Here is a 13,708-nt window from a genome sequence, read left to right as displayed (position 1 = left end):
ACTAAGGCAATGATATCCATCCTGCTAAACTACACCTCCCAGCATAAAATGCTTTCAAGGGGTGTTCCCCATTTGGCCAAATATGGCTGAGATGGGAACACTGGCGATTACAAGGTGGCATGGCTGATGGAAATAGCCGAGCTTGGCTAGGGGAAGGGACTTCTTCCAAAACGCTTTCAGGTAATTTATTACATCCCCATGCAAGCTGGGTATGCATTTTACCGACCTCGGAAGGATGGAAAGCTGAGTCAACCTTGAGCCGGCTACCTGAACCATGCAGGGATTGAACTCGCAACCTTCAGGTAGTGAGCGAGAGCTTAGGACTGCATACTGCTGCCTTAGCACTCTCTGCACCACACAAGGACTGAGGCTAACTGAACACTGAATTCTCATAAAAGTCAATGGGAGTTGTGCAAACAGTGGAGCACAGCAAGCTACGCTGTTCTCACAGTGCCCGAGTTATGGAAACAGAGTAGCTCGCTCTGCTATGGCATTTGTGTAACTTGCATTGACTACTATGGAAGTTAAAGAAACACTGTAGTGCAGCGTGCTTGGCTGGCTCTGTTCTCCTAACCACTCACAGGCCACCACATTCAGGGTGGACAGAGCCGGTAGGCGTCCCAACTCAAGATAGGTACAGGTCCGGGAGGATGGCAATAACCCTTTAATCATACTTTCACACATGGAGGGGAGATATATATATTAAAACTGCTGCAAAGGAAAAGAGGAGTAGTTGCTCATAGCAATGAATCAGGGTGCCGCTATTATTTCCCAAGCAGACTCCAAAAATGAGAAGTGGAATCTGATTGGTTGTTATGTTAAAAAAAAAAACCTCTTTTGATACATTGCCTTGCAGCGCTGAGGTCCTGGGTTCAAATCCCACTAAGGACAACATCTGCATGAAGTTTGTATGTTCTCCCTGTGGTTGCATGGGTTTCTTTCCACACTCCAAACAAATATAGATAGTTGAATTGTGAGCCCCAATATCAAGTGATGTAAAGTGCTGCGCAAATAAAAGCAATTATCATCTCCCTCATAATCATTTCTATGTTAGATTTCAGTTGCTTTGACGATCGGAATACTGTAGCATGAAACACAAACCATGACGCCAGTCTGAACAGAGCCTAACCCCGTTGGACGCACACAAGCACTGTGGGAGGCGCTTTTTTTACAGCTTTATTCAGAATGTACAAGCACTGTATCAAGAAAATAATATTTTCCAATTTAGGGCTAAAAACTAAAAGGGTCTTTAACTAAACCATTTATACAATATACTAAACAAAAGATGCTAATTTGTCATTCATTGGCTTATTGTTCAGCGATGAGTGGTCTACTCCTACAAATGAAAAGGCACATTTTCCCTCCAGGGAATATAACTGAATTGTCCACAAAAAAATGGCTGCCATGTAGCGCCCCCCTCACTGTTAGAAGAAGTTAAAGCAGAAGGCCTCCTGGGAAGGTCTGAAGGTGAATTTTTGCTGAGTGGATGAGGACGGTGCTGTTGTCTGATCAGAGGTTCCCTGGGTGTCCGCAGGAGCAGCAGTGCTAGGTGCAGCACTCCCTGAAGATTTGGGATTCTTCTTCCGGAAAACCTTACTGCTGTTCTGTCTCGCTGTCAGCGTCACTTCAGTCATCTTTGCCGATTTGGCCGCTGTGGGGATAGTAGTAATACTGCTGAAGTCACCACATACTGATCACAGGGACTGAAATTTAAAGGATTCCTTATGTTACACCTGATCAGATCAGGCTACATGATATTTGGGTAAACACCTAGACAAAGTGAATGTTTATAGGGATTGATGAGGGATTTTTGGTATTTTTTTTAAACTTATAAAATGCTCCAAATTTTGCATTTACAGAATTAGTTTGCCAACCATGCAAGTCTGAGCATGCCTCATGTACATGGGGAAAATCAGGCCCGCTACGGATTCTACATGGAGAATCTGCAGCGGGTCCCTCCTGCCCCGCGGACATGAGGCATAAAAATAAGAATTAACTCACCTCTCGTCCGCTCCGGATCTTCCCTTCGCCGCGGCTTCATCTTTTCTCCGACGCGGCCGGATCTTCTTTTTTTGGCCCGGCGAATGTGCAGGGCACGTCGGTTACGTGCACCGCGCATGCGCCGGCCCGAAGAAAGAAGATCCGGCCGCGACGGAGAGAAGATGAAGCCACGACGAAGGGAAGATCCGGAGCAGGTGAGTAAATTCCGATTTTGGTCTCCCTCGGATCCGGACGGCTTCCATAGGCTTCAATAGAAGCCCGCGGGAGCCGTCCCCGCGGGAGACCCGCACGAAAATGGAGCATGGTCCAGATTTTTTCATGCTCCATTTTTTTAAAATCACTTTTATTGACCATCCGCGGGTATTTATCTACCCGCGGGTAGTCAATGCATCCCTATGGGATGCGGATCCGCGGGCAGGAGAAGAGTTAAAATCCGCTGCGGATTTTAATTCTTCTTTTGCCCGTGGACATGAGGACTTAGTGTTCCTGCACCGCATGCAAACAATGGGTGGGCTTGGCCTGACCGTCTCAGGAGGCCTACGTGCCTCCCCAAATACCGCCCCACTCTGCTACTAAGACGTTTTCATGTCATCACCGCCATGGTCTACATTTCGAGCATGTGCAGTGAACAATATAATCGGCACATGCGAAGTTCATTTCATGAAGCTGGGCAGCTTCATGAAATCAACAATGCATGCATCAGTCATGTTTGTGGCGACATTCACAGAGTGGAGTAATATTTGAGAATGCACGCAGGCCTCCCAAGACACTCAAGCCAACCCGCTGGTAATGATCCGGCATGTCCACCGGACAAGATCACTCATCATTTGCATGGGGCGCAGGAACACTCTGATTTTAGAGGTTTGCTCAGACCTGCATGGTTAGTAAACTAATTATGTAAATGTACATTTTATCACCTAATATTAAATTATATAAAGGGTTTAATAAGTGTAAAAATTGTGAGACTCCCTTTAAATTATAAAATTCTACATCCATGCAGCTACCCCTAGGGGGAGCTTAGCAACTCTCTACATACGATTTAAATTTATTACTGAATTCAATAGAAGTTGTATCCAGTGAGCTCCCTCTAGTGGTGACAGCAAGCAGACAGAATTATTTAATTTGTATGGTTGTAAAGTGCTCAACCATATTAGACTCCATCTATTTCTATTACTCACCAGCCTGCATCTGTCTCAGCTGTTTTATCCTCTCTTCTTCCATCTTGTGACGGTAATCACCAAACGTAACTCGCATGACTTGCCGTTTCTTTACTAATGGTACTTTCTCGCTCCGCAGAGTCTTAATGGCACGCAATGCTTCCTCCACTACTCATGGAATAGACAGATATATACATAACCATAGAGGTTATTACCGATACATACCATAATAGCGAGACATACATAAACAACAAGCATATACCTTCATAACTATATAGATTGTAAATGCACAGGGTGGGATACAAGATAGTACTTCAGGACATGAAGAGGACATCCATGGTATGAAGAACCATCTACATATCACAGACAGTTTTCACCCCACTAAAGAGCCAGTATCCTAAAGACAAGCCCCCCACACTATGAGCCAGAAAGCTTGAACTCTATCTCTGACTGAAATGAATGGAGTGGCAGTGCGCACATTCAACCGCTGCTCCATTCATGCTAGGACCCTAGAGACCCCTGTTCTTGGAATCAGTGGGGGTCCCGGTGGTTGGATCCACATTGATCTGATAATTAGCCCTGTTCCTGTGAATAGGGGATAACTTTTAATCCTGACACAATCTCTTTAATACATGTACAGCACAACAGGTAATCGCTTATACAGTAATGCTATTCCCTAATAAATCAAAGCAATTGCAGTTAGCGGTCCGTTTTCATTACAATGCTACAACATCGTATCACTATAAGCTATCAAACCACGTGATTTAGGAAACAACTATTCTCACCCTGTTTGGAAGTAGTTTTCTGACGCTGTAGTCCTTTTTCAAGCTGCTCCACACACCAATCCAGTTCCATCCGCAGTTCATCAGCTCCCGACTGGGGAACAAGCATTACAACATTAAAAGGGCTGCTCAGATTACATTTTTTTTGTCTAGTCATTACACACAGTAGCTATCCAGATACCTTCGTTAGTCATACCTTTCTATCTGAAACTCTTGGCCTCTTTCTCCCCAGATGGTCATGTGATCTCAGTTCTTACCAGCTCAGATTTACTTAGGTTTATGTGTTCAGTTTCTAGTAACTATTAGGCTTGGTTCACACGGGGCGAATTTGCCGCGGAAATTCTGTGCGGAATTTCGCTGCGGCAAATCCGCATGCGGCCGTTAATTCCGGGATTAGCCAGCCATGTGGACGAGATTTCTCAGAAATCTCGTCCACACGGGACGGCAAATCCGCTGTGGCTAAGCTGGCAGAAGCCGCTGCTGAGGCGCAGATTTGCCGGTAGCAGCATGTTCATTTTTTTTTTTCCGCTGCGGCCGAGCCGCTTCAAAGCTGCCGCGGGTTTTGCAGTGGCGGTTCGTGCGGCGGAAATCTTGAAGTTCTTCACTGAGGCCAAACCGCGAGATTTCCGCCAATCCGCCCTGTAAGAACCCAGCCTCACAGTTACTAATGATGATCACACAGCTCCTGCCACACAGTTATAATCGAGGAGATCACAGCTCGTAACTGACTGTATATTTATGGTCTGTAGCTTATTTGAGGTGAAGACCGCATGTAATGGCATTATTTTGCCTGCAGCACAGATGATACACTCTCTAGCTGCTCATATAATGCTGTGCTGATGGATCATGGATTGATGAGAAAGGGCAGCAAAAATCTGAACATGAAGAGGATGCCTGATAAGCATGAGACAGGATAATGCACTGCAGGGAAGTGACTACAATATGCATAGGAGACCTCCAGTGTGTGAAAGACAATCAGGTGAGAGGGCAGGGATGGAAAAACAGGTTTTAGTCCGAGTGGCCTTTAACCCTTTCCCGCTCCAGGGCGGAATTTCCGCTCGTGTGCAGGCGCCCTAAGGGGTTGTCGTGGATTAGTAAACCATGGTTCACTGCAGGCATCGTATACTTAGTGCCAGGAACAGATTCTGCCCTTGACACCAAATATGTGGCTTCCTCAAAGAACTATGATTACAGCCATATGCACAGAACCTTCTAGGTTTAACCACAGATTTTGACCCAAACTATGTATTAGTACGTAGGGCTACCATGGTTTGGGGCTGTGACTATACTTTCTGCACGAGATGTGCCGATAGCACCCAAGCTTGGCAAGCCTGCTCACTAATGGTGGTCCTAGAGCAACCAACCTAAGTACCCCCTTCCCTGATGCCCCTGTGTTCCTACCTTAGGTTCTTCAGTTAGAGGTGGAACTGGATTAACGTTTCCTCTACATTGCTCCACTTTGCTCTGTGTCTGAGCAACCACGTTCTTAGACTTAGACTTTTTCTTCTTCTTCTTTGAGGAGTCTGCTGTACTTTTTACTGCAGCCTCAGCTGTTTTGGCCTGAGTAGTTGTCACCCCTGAGGTATTGGTTGCATTGTCTAAGTTAGAGGAGTCTTGGGACAAGCTCTCCGGTGCAACTACTGGAGCCATACGGCTAGTGTCAAAATTTTCATCTAAGGCATTCGGTGTGGACTGCGGAGCTGCAGAGCTCTGTGAAGTGCTGCCCGCTACTTCTGTAATCTGGAAGTTGAAGGTAAACACTGATCCGCCATCTAAACATAGAGCACCCTCCTGTTGGTTAGCTGGTAGGTCAGTACATGTCCCTTCTTTGGCAAGGTCTTCCGTTCCATCTTCAGGTAAAACCTCTGGATTCAGATATTCTTGATCGGGGAAGAAGTTGAAGGTGAAATCATTGCTGGAGTGTGTGACCGAGTGCCCAGTGCCACTTTGTACATCCTTTGAACTCTTTCTATAGGCAACACTTTGAGTATCTTGAGTGGTGACTTCTTGAATCCTAGGTTCTGGGGGATTATTGGCTTAAAGCAAAGGAAGTTAGTTAGTGATCAATAAGTAATAACTCAGGAACAAAGCAGCAGACGGTAATCTAATAGTAAGCTAACAGTAGGATCTGGGCAAGTACTTTTTTTTTCTTTTTTGCTTGCCATTGGTTTCTGCTTATGATCATCCCTACTTGTTCATTAGAAGGGTCTTTTAAGCAGATCACAAAGTGTCCCACTCCAAGGATCCTGTACGGAAACCTAAATTGGCGTACGATTTTCCTGCAGCGCCACCACAGGGAAAATGAAGCATTTCACAGTGTCCACTCAAATCAATGGCTTGTCTGTTCACTATCCTACCAAAAGTATTTGCGCCCCGCAATCAGTAGAATAGATTGTGTCTTATTAGCATGCCCCGTGTCGCAAACCATGCTACATAGGATGAGACCCTTGGAGGTGTCAGAGTTTGTGACAAGAACTGCACGCTATTGGATATACAGGTTATGCCGCTGCACACAAGCAGTCCTGCATGAAGCACAATGCATCGACTTGTGTACAATGGTGCAAGTAGCGTCATTGGACAGTTGAGCAATAGAAGAACGTTCTATGAAGTGATGAATCACACTGCTCTATCTTCACATCAGATGGAGGTACCTGGGTGTGGAGGATGATGGGGAACACTTTCTGCTTGAGTGTGTTGTGTCAACAGGTAAGTACGGCGGAGGCCCCGTTATGGACGGGGATGTGTTACGTGGCATGGTCTTGGACCATTGGTTGTAGTGACAAGAACCATGAACACGGAGGTGAACCTGACCTTCTAGACAATAATGTGCTGCTGACAATGTGGTAATACTCTGGGAATGGTCAGCAATACCTCCAACAAGACAACTTGCTGTTTTACGTTGGTTGGAGGATAAGGATGTTGGATTGGCTGCATCGAGTGCCGACCTGAACCTACTGAACATCTTTGGGATTAACTAGAAGGCCAGGTCAGAAAATATGAACTGCGTTCATCTTCTCTGAGAGAACTCACCAGACGTTTGAGGATGAATGGAGGGAAACACCAGCTGAACTGTATCAGACATTAGTAGAAAGTATTCCACCAAGAATATTCAATGTCATTAGGGCCAAAGGAGCCCCACAAAGTATTAACATATGGAAATAAATACTGCTGTTGATTCTTGCTCAGATGTCCAATTACTTTTAGTAGGATAGTATATAATGCAGGACAGGACAGGTCCTCCAAAGTGACAGACACTGTGGCTAAGAGATGAGGAGCCTGAACAGATCAACCTCATTTATTAATTCAGGAATTCCTTAATAGTGTACATGAACATGGGTTTTCTAAACTGAGAAAAGCACTTTAAAAGTTGATGCCTACAAAGAATGGAGTTAAAAATGCTACAAGCTTTAGAATTAGAGATGAGCAAGCGTACTCGCTAAGGCAAAATACTCGAGCAAGTAGTGCCTTATGCGAGTACCTGCCTGCTCGTCTCTAAAGATTTGGGTGCCGGAGGGGGCGGGGAGCAGCGGGGGGACCGGGGCGAGATCTCTCTCTCTCTCACTCTCCCCCCTCCGCTCCTCCCTGCTCACTCCCGCAACTCACCGCTCTCCCCCGCCGGCACCCGAATCTTTAGAGACGAGCGGGTAGGTACTCGCATAAGGCTCGCTCATCTCTATTTAGAATCTATCTTGAAGGATTATAGTGGCTAAACCTCTTTATGATAAATTCCTGGAATCTGAGCCCAAAGTGAGAATATGCTGGTCTTAGACCTAGGAGCCAGTGGTGAGTAGGCCACTTATGGTAGCTCTTTCCACATCGAATTCAGTCCCGATCAAGTTAATAGTGCAATACCTGAACCAGCCCATGAGCAAGAGAGGCACTGTTTCTAAGAGGAAAAGAAAAATCAGTCAACCCTTTAAATAAGGACTCTGCTCACCTGCTTGTTCTTGCACATGTTTCTCCTCTGCCATTTTGAGACGGTAATTTCCAAATACTTGATTCATAACCTGCCTTTTCTTCACAAAAGGAGTTTTCTGAGAGCGGAGGACCCCCAGTACCCGCTGAGTGTCTGCCACTACGGAAAGAACAGTGTCAATAGACTATTTGCTTCTCTCTAGTCACAGTCTGGATTTTTTTTAATAATATTAAAATGTAGGTACAATTCTTAGTAGAAAGTGACTCTTTGGGTTTACAGCGCCCCTGTTAACTATAGGTCCAAACCTACCAAATACTGTGGTGTCAGCCTATGTACTAAACTACATTTCATCATTAGCAAATAAGACATACTTATTTAGAATCAACACTTATGGGGATTCTGTCACCAGCTTCATGATGTATGACTCCGAGTCACAGGGTGGGCCACACCGGCCTCCTCCCCGCCCACAACATCCAGAGTGACAGCTCTCCCCTATACGCAAAAGGGGAGATAGCGGTCAGTCTGCATGATGCGGGCGGGGAGGGCGCAGCATGGCCTGCCTCCATGATTCGGAACTCAGAGGCCAGCAAGAATACCATTCATATGTGATAAGAAATACGTAACCTGAAGAAAGAAAAAAGAAAGGAAGGGGGGAATCATCATTCATTATCACATTCCTTCTCTAGCTCAGCATTGGTTGCGACAGAGAAAGGGACTGACTCAGTAATTGAAAAAAAGCCAGTTAGCCAGTCCCCTGCAATGAGATCCCCAGCAACGAGAGGTTGGAGGAAAAATCCATACCAGGTGACCCGGTGTCAGAACCGAGCTGGAAGTGGAGGTCCCGTACCGCTGGACTGGAATTGGATGGGGTAAGTATTTTTCTCCCCAGACGCCTTTAAAGAAAATTAAGCAGGTAACATACAGACAAAGCAAGTCCTCACATAAAATAGGGGCTGCTGGAAGCTATAAATCCCATTTCTATGGGAGGACAGCAACTTCTTCAGGGTCTTGTACAGTACACACAGTGCACCAGAAGATAATACGGAGCCGCCCTCAACTGGTGTCCAAAGGAGCAAGTCACACGGATAAAGAGCAGTAACAGGACATGTATACAGCACTGTACTGTACAGGGGCGCTTGTTACATCAAGTCCTGCTTTCACTCTTACTTACTGCGACAGCCGATCATTCCTTTGACGAAGGGGCACGCTGATTCGCAGGGTTTTCAGAAGCATGGGATATATCTGATGTGAACCCCCGAATGTGGACGTGCTGCTTTCTTCATTTGAGGTGTTGCTATGAAATCCTTATAATGACGCAGGGATTTCCTCTGCATACCGGGGCCTGCAGGTCGCCAGGTGCATGTTCTCTGAGCGTCTGGGACTACATATCATGGCTAACAGTGATCTAATGGCTGTTACTATTAGGCCATGTTCACACGTGGTGGATGTTCCGTGTTGAGCCCCTGCACAGCAAATCTGTGGCATTTACAGTAGTAGCAAAGTAAATGACATTTTCAAAATCTCATCCACCTGCTGCATAGAAAATCCACAAAGCCTGTGCGGAAATTAAAATTTAGGCTGGGTTCCCACAGTGCAGAATCCCGACAGAAATCTTGCGGTTTGGCTGCAGGGAAAAAAAAAACGCAAGATTTCCGCCGGGAAAGCACAGCTTCAAACCCCACGGCACCTAGCTGCAGGGTTTGGAGCGGCTTGGCCCCATGATTTTCTGTTGCGGCCAGAGAGTGCGTCCGCAACAGAAAAAAAATAAAAATTGACATACTGCAGCCGGGAAATCCGCGTCACAGCGCCGACTTTGCCACGACGGATTGGCCGTCACGTGTGGAGGAGATTTTTGACAAATCTTGTCCATATGGCTGACTAACCCAGGGCTTAGCGGCCGCAGGCGGAATTGCCGCAGCAAAATTCCCGGCCGGAATTTCCGCGGCAAATCCGCCATGTGTGAACCCAGCCTTATGCTTGTATATAAGGGGACTACATATACTATACATAGTACAGTGATCTCCATAAACTGTTTTACTCCAGATGTTAAACATATCCCCCAGTGCGCCCTGCGGGCTGTCCGGCCATGCTGGGAGTTGTAGTATGGTAACAGCTGGAGAGTAAGGCTGGGATCACAAGGGACGGAAATCCCGCGGAATGACTGCACCAAAAAAAACGCGAGATTTCCGCAGGATAAGCGCAGCTTCAAAACCCACAGCTGCAGCCACGGGTTTAGAAGCGGATTCGCTGCCTGCATTACCGCTGTGGCCATCTCTCCCCATAGAGAGGTTGCTGTGGAAATGAAAAAAAGAATTGACATGCGGCGTCTTTGGTTTCCGCGCCACATGTCCGTTTCCGTGCAGCTTGGCCGCAGCGTGTGGATGAGATTTTTGCAAAAGCTCATCTTTTTTGCTGGCTAATCCAGCGATTAGGAGCCGCGAGCGGAATTGCCGTAAGGACATTCCGCACGGAAATTCTATGGCAATTCCGTTACGTGTGAACCCCGGCTTACAGGTTGCAGATCACTGCCTTAATAAAACACTTATCACAACCTTTCCCAGAAGTGATGAGAGAATAGACGATGGAAGCCATGGGGGAGGGGGAAAAAAATCACAGTCTATGGATTTCCTGAAACCCACTAGAAGCAAGCCGTTTTATGAGAGCCCGTTCTACAAACATAATACAGGCTACCATAAACAGCAGTCTGTATTCTGCTATTTCACTTGTAAGACAATGGAGGAGAGTCATCCTTGCAATGCAGCTTCTCTCATACCACTCCAGAATGTGAAGGGTACAATTCTCTAATCCAGTCTAGGGTTACATTACATACGGAGCACACACCTTGTCTTGGCGTGGGATTGCGGCGCAGGAGTCCAGTTTCCAGCTGATGGATGCACCATTCTAACTCATCTTCAAATGTCCCTTTGGGAGCCTGAAAAATGATCGTTTCAAAAGTTTTATAATGGTAAGGCATGTTAATCAAAGTGATTGTATATGTGCACTAATTATAGGAAATTACCTTACAGGACTAGTCCCGTCATTACGAGCCTGTGCATAAGTAACCTGCTGTAGGCAACAAGCAACAGCGGGGGGGAACAGGAAGGAAGGAGGGTGTAAGAGTGACACCCCCGGCGCCCCTTCTCTCATAACTTTACTTTAGGAGGCTCATAGCAGGTGACAGTCTGGGGTCTATATTCTATTCGGTAGGCCTGGTCTGGAGTCTGCATTCATTTAGTGGGGTCTACATTTGTTCAGGTGTCTGTATTTACTGGCAGCTCTGGTCAGAGTTCTGCATTTTTTTCTGCAGGTATTGGCTGTGTTTGACAACTGACATGTCCGCAACAGTCGCAATCAATGTCCTTCTGAAAGCCCCCAGAGCTGCCGTTGCAGATTGTCCTGATAGACTGCCTGTAAGATGGTGGTATAATGCAATACTATACTATGGTATTACGTTATACTTAAGTCCCCTATGAGGATTAGAAAAAAAAAAAAGTTTAAAAAAGTTTTATTATAAATAAACAAACTTCCCATGTCCATAGTGAAAAAAAGGCAAAAACATATTTGGTATCGTTCCATAAAAGTCCGATCCATCAAAGTAACGCATTATTCATCCTGCACGGTGAACATGCTCAGAAAAAAAAAAATACACAATGTCACAATTGCTCTTCCTTGGTCACCCTGTCTCCAAGAAAAAAAAAAAGTTATAAAAAGCGATCAAAAAGTCATATGTGCTCCAAAATAGTACCAACAGAAACTACAGGATGTCCCTCAAAAAACGAGCTCTCATACAACTATGTCGGTGGGAAAATAAAAAAAAGTTACGGCTACCTGAAGATGGTGGAAAATTTGATTTTTCCAGGTTTTTTTTTTTTAAAGAAGCACAGCAATAAAAAGAAAAAAATAAATAAATAATATATTATATATATATATATATATATATATATATAAATTCGGTATTGTGGAACTGACCCATATAATAAAGTTATGTCACAGATGGCAAGATTGTGGTCTTTTTTCCCCATGACTCACCTCCTCCATGCTGGGTGATGTTGTCCCTCACCCAGGACTCTTCAGGACCGGGCTGAAGAAATGGGTCAGAAAACACACATCATATTATGCACATAAAACAGTCAGTAAAGTGTTTATTCGGCTGTTGGGGAGCCCACTTTGCATGCTGGGACTTGTAGTGTGCCCTTGTCACATGCAGCAGAAGTCCAAAAATACATACACAGTATATACACCCCCAGCATATACATACATGACAGCCCGGGACACTGGCACCTTCCTAACAACGCATGGTTGGAACGGTCCGTCTGTGAATTCACTCCCCTGCTGTGTCTTCTCAGTAATTCCCCGTGCGGAAACAGAGCACACAACAACAGTTCCGGCCTGAGAGAAGCAGAGCAGTGATTACAGCGCTGGAGGAGCTGCAGTCTGCCGGCTTCTCTGTGTCTAGCCTGTTCTGTCTTTATATCAGACAGGTTACTATAGTAGGCACACTATGCTGGGATACATGTAAAGGCACTCTCACACATGCGCTTTTTACCGCGGTGTTTTGACTGCTATGGTAATCGCGATAGAGCACTCCTATTGATTTCAATGGGGCCTTGCGGAGATTTTCCAGCGCTGTCTGCTCTATTTTACTGCATTTTCGTGCTTTTTAACGCAACTCATCACCCATCACAATGATAGAGTGCGTTAAAAAACGCTTTCGGACGTAGGTTTCTGAAAGATTCATATTCTGAAAGATGTAAAAGATATTAAAATTATTGCATATGGCACACTGATATACAATATATACTGAACCATCACTGCATTAGGAACGGTTGGCGTGTCACATCTTGTGATCTAGTAACATGGCCTCATTACAATCTGCTCTCAGATAATGTGATCTCTCCTCTGTGGAGTAGAAGACATTTGGCAGTCATGGGTTAACATGGTGACTTGAGTGACTTTCACCGCGGGCAGATTGTTGATGCCCGGAGGTGTGGTGCCAATAGTTCTGAAACAGTCGCACTTGTTGGCTGTTCCCAAACTACAGTATGAAGAGTGTACCAAGACTGGTTGAACCATGGACAGACATCCGACATCACATAGAGGCAGGCCACGTGTGGTTGGTCGTAGAGGTGAGCATCGGGTGGTACGTCTAGTATCTCCGTAACCAACTGACCCAGCGGTACAACAGTGAGGAGGTTAGACAAATAACCGCACTGACCATGCGGTGTACCTTGTGTCGATTGCGGTTCAGTAGAGGAAGACTGACAAGGATTCCCTTGATGACTCCACATCATCACCAACAAGGCTTCGCATGGGCCCAGAAAGGATGACAACAGACCTTGGACACGTGGCAGAATGTTATCTGCAAAGACAAGTCCCATATCCTACTGCACCATACAGATGGCTGAGTCCGTATCCTGCAGGCATGCCGTTGGGGTTGGTCATCATAATACAATCCTTTAGTAGCGAACACTACAGAGACCTGTGAACTGACCGTCTGCACCCGTATCTTCCCCCGACCACAGTGCCATCTTTCAGCAGGACAACGCTCTGTGTTGTGGGGCTCGGATCATTAAGGAGTGGTTCGAGGAACTCAATAATGAATTCTCCACACTGGCTGGGTGCCTAAATTCACCAGCTTGTAACCCCATTGAACATGTATGGGATCTGCTGGAAAGGGCTCCCTTTTTTTCATCACACACAGCCAATCGCACCGCAGGCATGGGGGCCCCCTTTTTTTCACCACACACGGCCAATCGCACAGCGGGCATGGGAGCTCCTTTTTTTCCCCGCCACACACAGCCAATCGCACCGCGGGCATGGGGGTCCCCTTATTTTTTCTCTACACACGGCCA

The 13,708-nt window shown here is 45.9% G+C and overlaps 1 protein-coding gene across 3 annotated transcripts; it reads right to left on the bottom strand.

Moving 5' to 3' along the window:
• Positions 1–1,164: 1,164 nt before the first annotated feature.
• Positions 1,165–12,210, bottom strand: C8H8orf33 (chromosome 8 C8orf33 homolog). 3 transcript variants are annotated; one of them, XM_066576461.1, is made up of 9 exons: positions 12,115–12,210; positions 11,886–11,937; positions 10,698–10,788; positions 8,658–8,749; positions 7,878–8,015; positions 5,342–5,976; positions 3,944–4,034; positions 3,180–3,326; positions 1,165–1,651 (listed from the first exon to the last, which is right to left on the bottom strand). In XM_066576461.1, the coding sequence occupies exons 3-9, from the start codon at positions 10,754–10,756 to the stop codon at positions 1,425–1,427; spliced, it is 1,389 nt and encodes a 462-aa protein (XP_066432558.1). In that variant the 5' UTR covers positions 10,757–10,788; positions 11,886–11,937; positions 12,115–12,210; the 3' UTR covers positions 1,165–1,424. The 3 variants fall into 3 exon arrangements, with proteins under 3 accessions (XP_066432558.1, XP_066432559.1, XP_066432560.1); XM_066576463.1 differs by having other exon boundaries at positions 1,573–1,703; XM_066576462.1 differs by lacking the exon at positions 8,658–8,749.
• Between the last annotated feature and the right edge of the window lie 1,498 nt (positions 12,211–13,708).

This window comes from Eleutherodactylus coqui, chromosome 8, assembly GCF_035609145.1.
Source record: "Eleutherodactylus coqui strain aEleCoq1 chromosome 8, aEleCoq1.hap1, whole genome shotgun sequence".
Classification (NCBI taxonomy): Eukaryota; Metazoa; Chordata; class Amphibia; order Anura; family Eleutherodactylidae; genus Eleutherodactylus; species Eleutherodactylus coqui.
The sequence above is the reverse complement of the archived record's forward strand: the minus strand, read 5'-3'. Positions and strand labels throughout refer to the sequence as shown.

What these genes read in the sequence shown, in the direction of transcription:
- C8H8orf33 (XM_066576461.1), bottom strand. Translation starts at nt 10,756, where the DNA reads ATGGTGCATCCATCAGCTGGAAACTGGACTCCTGCGCCGCAATCCCAC. An exon ending in CTCTAACTGAAGAACCTAAG is followed by an intron (nt 4,035 to 5,341) that starts GTAGGAACACAG and finishes CTTGTTCCCCAG; the next exon opens with TCGGGAGCTGATGAACTGCG. An exon ending in GCTGAGACAGATGCAGGCTG is followed by an intron (nt 1,652 to 3,179) that starts GTGAGTAATAGA and finishes CTATCCCCACAG; the next exon opens with CGGCCAAATCGGCAAAGATG.